Source organism: Lactuca saligna, chromosome 3 (genome assembly GCF_052625555.1).
Source record: "Lactuca saligna cultivar CGN05327 chromosome 3, ASM5262555v1, whole genome shotgun sequence".
NCBI lineage: Eukaryota > Viridiplantae > Streptophyta > Magnoliopsida > Asterales > Asteraceae > Lactuca > Lactuca saligna.
Window position 1 is genome coordinate 33,773,287 of NC_136419.1, and position 9,315 is coordinate 33,782,601.

The 9,315-nt window shown below is 35.2% G+C and overlaps 2 protein-coding genes and 1 pseudogene across 2 annotated transcripts; 2 read left to right on the forward strand and 1 right to left on the reverse strand.

The window, feature by feature from the left end:
- The first annotated feature begins 3,725 nt into the window (after positions 1 to 3,725).
- On the forward strand, positions 3,726 to 4,569 carry LOC145033522 (agamous-like MADS-box protein AGL80). The gene has a single exon (XM_078982117.1). It carries the CDS (start codon positions 3,786 to 3,788, stop codon positions 4,482 to 4,484), a length of 699 nt encoding a protein of 232 aa, XP_078838243.1. The 5' UTR covers positions 3,726 to 3,785; the 3' UTR covers positions 4,485 to 4,569.
- A 732-nt stretch (positions 4,570 to 5,301) lies between these two features.
- LOC145035100 (pentatricopeptide repeat-containing protein At3g29230-like) lies at positions 5,302 to 8,560 on the reverse strand. Its single transcript, XM_078983692.1, has 3 exons — positions 6,913 to 8,560; positions 5,970 to 6,810; positions 5,302 to 5,777 (listed from the first exon to the last, which is right to left on the reverse strand). The coding sequence occupies exons 1-2, from the start codon at positions 8,463 to 8,465 to the stop codon at positions 6,645 to 6,647; spliced, it is 1,719 nt and encodes a 572-aa protein (XP_078839818.1). The 5' UTR covers positions 8,466 to 8,560; the 3' UTR covers positions 5,302 to 5,777; positions 5,970 to 6,644.
- LOC145035341 (agamous-like MADS-box protein AGL80 pseudogene) lies at positions 5,848 to 6,636 on the forward strand (annotated as a pseudogene).
- Positions 8,561 to 9,315: the final 755 nt, after the last annotated feature.

Below are 9,315 nucleotides of genomic sequence, written 5' to 3' on the forward strand. Positions count from 1 at the left end.
TGGTGGCAGCCACCACCTCACGGTGGTGGTAGTGGCTATTCTAGGTTTTCCGGCCAAAATAGATCAGACACAACACACACATGACCGGAACACACACACACATGCTTCTGCTTGCAAACGGATTCAACCACTAATCTAGCGGTGTAAAACGGTGGTAGCGTACTCACGAATGGCGGTAGCAGCCACCATGGCCGACTGCCATGGTGGTTCTTTACAACTACACTCGACCAAAACCTCACAAGCACCATAAGGCCTTTAACAGTAGGTCCCAAAAACTAACGCAAGTAGAATCCCGGAGATGAGGAAGGTGCAACCTCCGACGGGAAACCCCAGCAGCGACGTCGTGGCGTCAATGGCGAAGGAGCGGCGGCGGAAGGCCCATGCACGCAACAGCGGTTGGATTTGGCGGTTCACATCGGCACCTCTGACTGCCCTGCTCCTCTTCTAATGTAGAACGAATTACTCCGGTGGTCTCCGACCTCAATCGCGACTGAAAGGTGGTGGAGAAAGGATGGTGGCGGTGGGGAGACATAACGTTGACAACTCTTCTTCTACAGTAACAGCAACAGCATTATGGTGGCGTCTGGTGGTTGAAGACCTCCACAGAGGTGGCATTTCCTTGATGATTCAGTGGCGATAAGGAAGCTGGAGGTAGAGGTCGGATAGAGGGGATACAAGATGGTGTTGGCGGCTAACTTCCCGTTCCTAGGGTTAGGGTTTTGAACCCTTAAATACCCGCTCCATCAAAATGTTTTCCATATTGACAATAACGGTCCCTCCCTTCACATTTTCTTTCAAAGCAAGGCCAATATTTACCATTTAAACCCTGAATCCATAAATTTCTTTCACAATAAGTCCATATTTACTAAACAGCCCCTATCTTCTAAAATCTTCACAAAACTAATCCAGAATTTACAACCCCCCCCCCCCCCCCCCTTTCTTGACAATTTCTTTTCAATTAAGGTCCAGAATTTATCCTTCAATCCTCAACTTCTAAGTCTATGACAATTAGCCCCTCGAGACCATCCATTGATATATAATTATTTATTTTAGGGCTACTATTCGCTCATTAATTTATTTATTTATCTAATAAATAAACGGGGTGTTACATTATTATTGTGAATTATTAGTTGTGGATATATTGTATTAAGTTATGAATTATATGTATTAAGTTGTGAATTATGTGTATCAAGTTGTGAATAAATTGAAAATTAAACTGTGAATAAACTGAATTAAATTGTTTTTACTGTATTAGATTGTGAATTCTATATAAATTTTTATATTAAATAGTAAACGAATGAATTGATTGTCCAAATAATATTCTAGATTTTTACTTCTATCTTCTAGGTTGTTATCGGTTGTAAAAGAAAAAAAAAATTTAGTAGGAGGGTATTAATTATGAGTGGGTGAAACCATGTCTCTCAAATTGTTTTCAATAAACATTTGCACAACTTTTTTTTCTTATGCTTAACAAGAAAGGACAAAGGAGAAGAAAAAGTTAATTTTGTTTCACCTTTCTTTTTCTTGGTTCAAGACATAATAAATATGACAAGAATAAATTATTGTTATAAGTTAAAGCTGCAAAAAGTTGTATTGTAGAAAGGTTGTTGGTGTTTAAATACAAATGTTTTTTTGCTTCACTACTACTTAATTCAAAAAGTTGTCTTGTAGAAAGGTTGTTGGTGTTTAAATAGGGAATAAGACTAATTAAGGTAATTAACTTTTCAGTTTGTTCACATGTAGGTAACTATCTTTTTTTTGTACACATCTAGGTAACAAACTTTTTGAAACTGTTCACATATGACCATTATGACCTACTGTAGCAGGCTACCTCCAGCTACAGTAGGTCATAATGGTTACATGTGAAGACTTTCAACAAGTTCGTTACCTATATGTGTACAAAAGAAAAATAGTTATCCAAATATGAACAAAACCAAAAGTAAGAATAAATTACACGAATGGTCCTTGTGGGTTGGGGGAATATATGCATTTGGTCCCTAACTTATTTTTTTAATTCGGATGGTCCCTACTGTTTTGTTTTGTTGCGTTTGGTCCATGTATTACCTAAAAAGACTAGTGTGTCCTTATTAATTTATTTATTTTAATTAATTTTCTTATTTATGTATTTTTTTTATATGTTTAAAAAAACTAATAGACCTCACATATCTATATCTTCTCACCATCCTATCTTTCATCATCCTAAACTTTTATTTCTTTTCCATATTTAATAACAACGAAGTCTTCACCATCTATTCTTTTTCGGTCCTTCAACTTCAGCGAACCAACACCACAACCCAATAAAGTGAAGAGATCGTGGGTTATGGTGTTTGTTCGTCAGAGTTGAAGGACAAAAAAAAAGGATGGTGAAGACTTTCATGTCACTAAAGATTGAAAAAAATAGAGGTTGAAGAAGATGTGAGATGGGATGGTGACCGGTGGCACCCAAATTAAATTTCTCAAATATGGTTTCAGATTTATGGTGAGGAGATACAGATATGTGAGATCTATTAATTTTTTTAAACATATAAAAAAACATAAATAAGAAAATTAATTAAAAAAATAAATTAATAAGGGCATAATAGTCTTTTTAGGTAAAACAGGGACTAAGCGCGCAACAAAAATAAACAGTAGAGACCATCTGAGTTAAAAAGAATAAGTTATGGACCAAATGCACAAATTTTCCTGTACAATAGGGACAATTCATGTAATTTACCCTTACTTTTGGTTTTTGTTCATATTTAGGTAATTATTTTTTTTTGTACACATCTAGGTAACGAACTTGATAAAACTGTTCACATATAACCATTATGACCTGCTGTAGCTAGATGTAACCTACTACAGCAGGTCATAATGATCATATGTGAACAGTTCCAAAAAATTTGTTACCTAGATGTGTACAAAAAAAAAAAAAATAACTACCTATATGTGAAAAATCCAAAAATTAATTACCTTAACAAATCCTATTCCCGTTTAAATACAAATGTTTTTTGCTTCACCACTACTTAATTCAAGTGTTACTACAAATATTTTATTTTTGTACGTTGCATAATTACAAAATAGTCAAAGCAAAACATTAATGTGTTTTTTGTTTGTATTATATCAGCCACTTGTAAACGCAAGGTTTATGAGAATTTGTTTATTAATATTAACATTTGATTTGTTGAAAATGAAAGGAAAAAAAAATTAATTCTTAGAGTTGTTAATTTTTTTTTTCTCATTTGAACCATTCCATATATATATATATATATATATATATATATATATATATATATATATATATATATATATATATATATATATATATATATATCTTAGTCTTCAAACTTGAATTGAAGCTTCAGTTTCCATGTATCCATGATATTCTTGTACATTGTGTTTACACTTGTGAGAAGGAATATAGACAATATCTAAACATGTGAAGCAAATAAAAACCAAATGATTATATTGCATTTATTTTGAAAAAATAATTTTCACTAAAAAAACAAACGAAATTAACAAGTAACAGAATATAGCAACATTCGTTGTATCCCATCACGAGGCATTCATGAGTCATGACAATGACAGACACTATCAATTAAATTTCCTTAATCATAATATTTACAATTAATGTGTGGTCATTACTTGAGATTTTAAGGAAATCTTTCAATTAATGATTTCCCATAAACAACAAGATTTTAATATTATAATTTTGTCAAATCTGGCACCTGTTTTATATATATAGCAAAACTCATCTGCAACACACAACAAAACTACCATATTCCTATCGATTCTTTGCTTCATTAGCCATGACTAGGCAGAAAGTGAAGCTTGCTTTCATAACCAACGACTCAGCAAGGAAAGCAACATACAAGAAAAGGAAGAAAGGTTTGATGAAGAAGGTGAATGAGTTGAGTACCTTATGTGGCATTGATGCATGTGCCATCATATATAGCCCATATGAACCTCAACCCGAGATATGGCCCAACAACATCGGTGTCCAGCATGTGATTGCTCGATTTAAGAGGATACCAGAGATGGAGAGAAGCAAGAACATGCTGAATCAGGAGAGCTTCATCAGGAAACAGGTGACAAAAACCAATGAGCAGCTCAAGAAGCAGATGAAGGAGAATCGGGAGAAGGAGATGACTGAAGTCATGTATCAATGTTTGACTGGAAAGGGGTCAATAGAAAACTTGACCCTTCCAGATTTGAAAGATTTGGGGGAATTGGTGGACCAAACCCTTAAAGACATTTCAAGAAGGATCGAGTCTCTCAAGATAGCCAGTCCCAATGAAGCTGCAGCTGCTGCACCACCTCTACCACAGGCGGTTGTTGGTGGTAGCAGTTCAAGTATGGTGGTGGATAATGTGAGTGGTAGGGATGAGATGCAAAGGGGAACTCAAACTACTCAATGGTTCACAGATTGGATGAACAATCCGTCTGAACAAAATTTGGGTCTTGGCCCCAATCGCATATGGCCACATCCATTTTTCCCTGATTGTTAAGCTTATATATTTTCCTGTTTTGGATGTATTTTCTTGAAAGAAACCGATTCTATCAGCATCATTCATGTGTTAGAAATTTTGGACACACTTGATTGTTATAATTCAAACTCATGGAAACAAGAATTCTTGTGGAACATCATGTAACTTCATTTTTAAGTCATAGAGTCTGTAATGAATGGAAACCTCGCCTTCTAAATTCACTACAAAATCTGGTCTAATATGGTCAAGATATATCTTTTCAAAAATCCCTTTTCAAAAACTTGATTGCCAATTAGCAGAGAACAATTTTACATTTTACAAACCTGTTTGTCTTTGTCATACATTTTACACAGAAACACGAAGCGTTTGTGGCATATCATATCAGTGGGAAATTTCATACAACACTTGGTGTTTCTCTAATAGTATGAGATATCTTACACAATTTGTCGTGGCTAAAGAAGTGTTAAGCCTACGCACAAAAGCCCTTTATGCATTATATGTCAAGGTGATAATCATGTAGTCTAGACTACAAATGCTACTTCCCGTATGTAATATTTGACTTATAGTTACAATTATGAATTCGGAAGAAAATACATGAATCACTCTTAAAGTACAAACTAATTCACTCTTAAGGCCCAATTGTTACACAAGATAGGACATAACAGGTTGTACTACATTTGGCATGCACTTGACAGGGATTGATGTCTGTCAGTAGGACAAAAGTTGTAATTAATTTCATTGGCTCTTAGCACATATATATATATATATATATATATATATATATATATATATATATATATATATATATATATATATATAGAGAGAGAGAGAGAGAGAGAGAGAGAGATTCCCTGGAGTTGGTTATTTTTGTAACTTTGGCAATCATTCCATAATATCAAATCTTCTTCTTCCCTGAATCCATTGTTCTTTAATTTTATTCACTGTTACATTGAGTCACTAGTCACTACATTTACAATTCCCCATCAACATACCTCTCATGCCAAAAAAAATCACAGGAAACAGGAAAGTCCCTCACTAACGAAAACCATATTATCTCCAATGTAGCCCAAAAATACTTTTTACTAAAAAAAAAACAAACAAATTAACAGGTGAGAACTATAACAGAATGGTAACAACATTCTTGTATTCCATCACAAGACATTCATTACTAACAACGCTAGCAATTAAAAATCTTGGATTGTAATATTCACAATTAATCTGTGGTCATTACTTGAGATTTTGTGGAAATCTTTGAATAAATGGTTTCCCATAAAAGAATAAGATTTTAATATCATGATTTTGCCAAATCTGTACCTGCAATATGTATATACCAATGTCCATTAGCAACCCACACACAAAAATACCATATTTCTATCGATTCTTTGCTTCTGTGGCCATGACTAGAAAGAAAGTGAAGCTTGCTTTCATAACCAACGACTCATCAAGGAAAGCAACATACAAGAAAAGGAAGAAAGGTTTGATGAAGAAGGTGAATGAGTTGAGTACCTTATGTGGCATCGATGCATGTGCCATCATATATAGCCCATATGAATCTCAACCCGAGATATGGCCCAACAATATCAGTATCCAACATGTTCTTGCTCAGTTTAAGAGGATACCAGAGATGGAGAGAAGCAAGAACATGATGACTCAGGAGAGCTTCATCAGGAAACAGATCACCAAATCCAATCAGCAGCTCAAGAAGCAGATGAAGGAGAATCGAGAGAAAGAGATGACTGAGGTCATGTATCAATGTTTGACTGGAAAAGGTTCAATAGAAAACTTGACCATGCCAGATTTGAATGACCTGGGTGCGTTAGTTGACCAAACCCTCAAAGACATTTGCAGGAGGATTGACTCTCTCAAAGTAACCATTCCCGGTAAAGCTCCACCACCACCACCACCACAGGCCACTGGTGTTGGTAAAAGTTCAAATGCTACTAATGAAATGAAGAAAAGAGGAGTTGTGATGCATGCACTAGATAAACAAGCTATGGTGGTGGATAAGGTGAGTGGTTATATGGATGGGATGCAAAGGGGGATTCAAACTCAATGGTTCACAGATTGGATCAATAATCCATCTCAACATAACTTGAGTCTTGCTCCTGGGTATGAGTTGACTCAGTTTGTTAGTAACCCAAATCCCATATGGCCAAGTCCATTTTTTCCATGAAAGCTAAACTATTTATGATATATTATATATTCCTTACAATCTCTACCATCCTCCGACTCTATCACGCTTAATCCTGTCACTTTGGCTGCACCCTTGGCTTCCATAAGATCCCTCATCATTCTTGCATCATCCCAGTTTTTTGCTTCAGCATATATGTTTGAAAGAAGTATGTATCTGAAATATATATGTTTCAATCATCAATTTCTATACGTATTAATGATATTATATATATATATATATGAAAAAGATTTAATAGTAACAGAAAAATCTCCATACCTTCCACCATGTTGTGGTTCTAAATCTAGGAGGTGCTTTCCCACTTCCTCTGCCACCTGTGCATTCCCATGAATCTTGCAACCACCAAGCAATGCACCCCATATGTAAGCATTGGGCTCTACAGGCATTTTCCTTATGAGATCCAAAGCCTCCTCCAATCTTCCACCTCGAGATAGTGAGTCGATAACACATCCATAATGCTCAACTTTTGGTTCAACACCATAAGCACCTTCCATGGAAGACAATAGTTCTTGACCCTCCTTTATCATTCCAGCATGACAGAAAGCAATAAGCATACCAACAAAAGTCATGTCATTTGGTGCCATGCTTTCTTTCTGCATCTGTTTGAATAGATTTTGAGCATCCTTGGAATAACCATGCATCCCCATGCCAATTAACATGGTATTCCAAGCTAGAATGTCTTTAGTTTGCATTGAGTTAAATATCTTTGAAGCTTCTGTAATGTTACCACATTTGATATACATATCTATCAATGCAGTACCAACAATTAGGTTAATATTGATGCCTTGTTCGCTTATGTAGAAATGCAAGTGTAAACCTTTATCTAAAACACCCAATTGACCAATGGCAGATAATACACTAACAACTGTAGTTTCATCCACCCTTATTCCTGCTAATTTCATTGCATCAAATAATGCAAGTGTCTCATTTGGCTTTCCATTCTGTGCATAGCAAGCCAACATGGCGTTCCATGAAACCACATCTCTGTAAGGCATGTGGTGGAAAATTCTAAGTGCATCTTCTACGTTGCCACATTTCACATACCCAGCTAACATTGAATTCCAAGAGACTATGTTTCTCTCAGGCATTTGATCGAACAGCCTCTTTGCTTCACCAAGATTCCCAACAATTCCATAGCCATTGATCATACTGTTCCAAGAAATCACATCCCTGTGTGGCATTTGATCAAACACTTGCCTTGCAAGGTCCATCTGGCCGGATTTTACATATGCATCGACCATAGAATTCCAACAAACAATATCTCTCTCTGGATGCGCATCGAACAACTTCTTTGCAGAAGGCAAACGTTTAGCATCCGCATAAAACTTAATCAACGAACTTTGTACATAAAAGTCAGACTCAAAGCCACATTTCAAAATATGGGTATGAACCAAAATCCCAAACCCAATACTTGAAGACAACGTACATGCCTTAATTACAAACGGGAAAGTCATATTATTGGGTCCTACACCATTACGTAGCATTTGACGGAACAAGAAGAAGGCTTCTTGAGGCTGGGTAGTGGATGCCGAAAACCCTCTAACGAGCGCGTTATAGAGTTGCACAGTGGGGTTTGGTTGCTGATCGAATATGGTTTTAGCATAAAGTAAGTTTCCATGAGGTGAAATCGCACAAAAAGACGCCAGCCTACACAATTCTGGAAGTGAGGTTTCATGAGGAAGAAAGCCTTCATGAACGATTATTTGAGCATGTACTTGTTTGAATTGCCTAATGCTTTTGCATTTGATTACAAGGTTATCAAATTGGGGCTTCAACGATGAGTATCTGATGGTGAATTGCTTGTTAATCATGGAAACTAACTGGTTATGATATAACCGTTTTGAGAGTGTAATAAGAAGAAATGAGAAGAAATTTTTGATGTTTATTCCCAACAAATGCTGAACGTTCAAACTGTACATGAACCGTTGGGAAGTTCGTAGATGTTACTTTATATCGTTAGTTCAATTATATACTTCAACATTATGGTTCGTTCAAATTTTTTTATATTATACTAAATAGAATTATATATTTAAAATAATAATTTTTATCAAATTATTATTTAATATTTTTAAGGAAGTTAGCAAACATATAGTTAATATATTAATTTTATTAAATATTATAGTTTAATTTTTAAATCATTGTGATATATATAATTATTTGATAATTTTATAAACCATTTAAAATTGTGTAAATTATATATCAAATGAATGATAATATAACGGATAACAAAACGTATGAACAAAAATATGAACTGCAACTTTTAGTAACACAAATAGAAAAACATCAATTATAACATTTAGATAAAACTGCAAAAATGGTCCCTGTGGTATGCATTTTTTTGGGGTTTTGGTCCAAACCCCAACTTTTTTGGATTGACAGTCCTTTTGAGCTACTTTGTTTGTGGTTTTGGTCCCTCATAAAATTAAAAAGACAAAAATACCATTCTGATACATTTTCTATGCTTTTTTCTATTTAATATAAAGTTTTATTAATAAAAATTATGGGACCCACCTATCTCCCCCCCCCCCCTCTCTTTCTATTTCTCTCTCTCTCTCTCTCTCTCTCTCTCTCTCTCTCTCTCTCTCTCTCTCTCTCTCTCTCTCTCTCTCGTATCTCACCATTTGAAGAAAGAAAGCACTGGTGATTGTAACAACGGTCTAG

What these genes read in the sequence shown, in the direction of transcription:
- LOC145033522 (XM_078982117.1), top strand. Translation starts at nt 3,786, where the DNA reads ATGACTAGGCAGAAAGTGAAGCTTGCTTTCATAACCAACGACTCAGCA.
- LOC145035100 (XM_078983692.1), bottom strand. Translation starts at nt 8,465, where the DNA reads ATGATTAACAAGCAATTCACCATCAGATACTCATCGTTGAAGCCCCAA. An exon ending in GAACCACAACATGGTGGAAG is followed by an intron (nt 6,811 to 6,912) that starts GTATGGAGATTT and finishes TATATATTTCAG; the next exon opens with ATACATACTTCTTTCAAACA.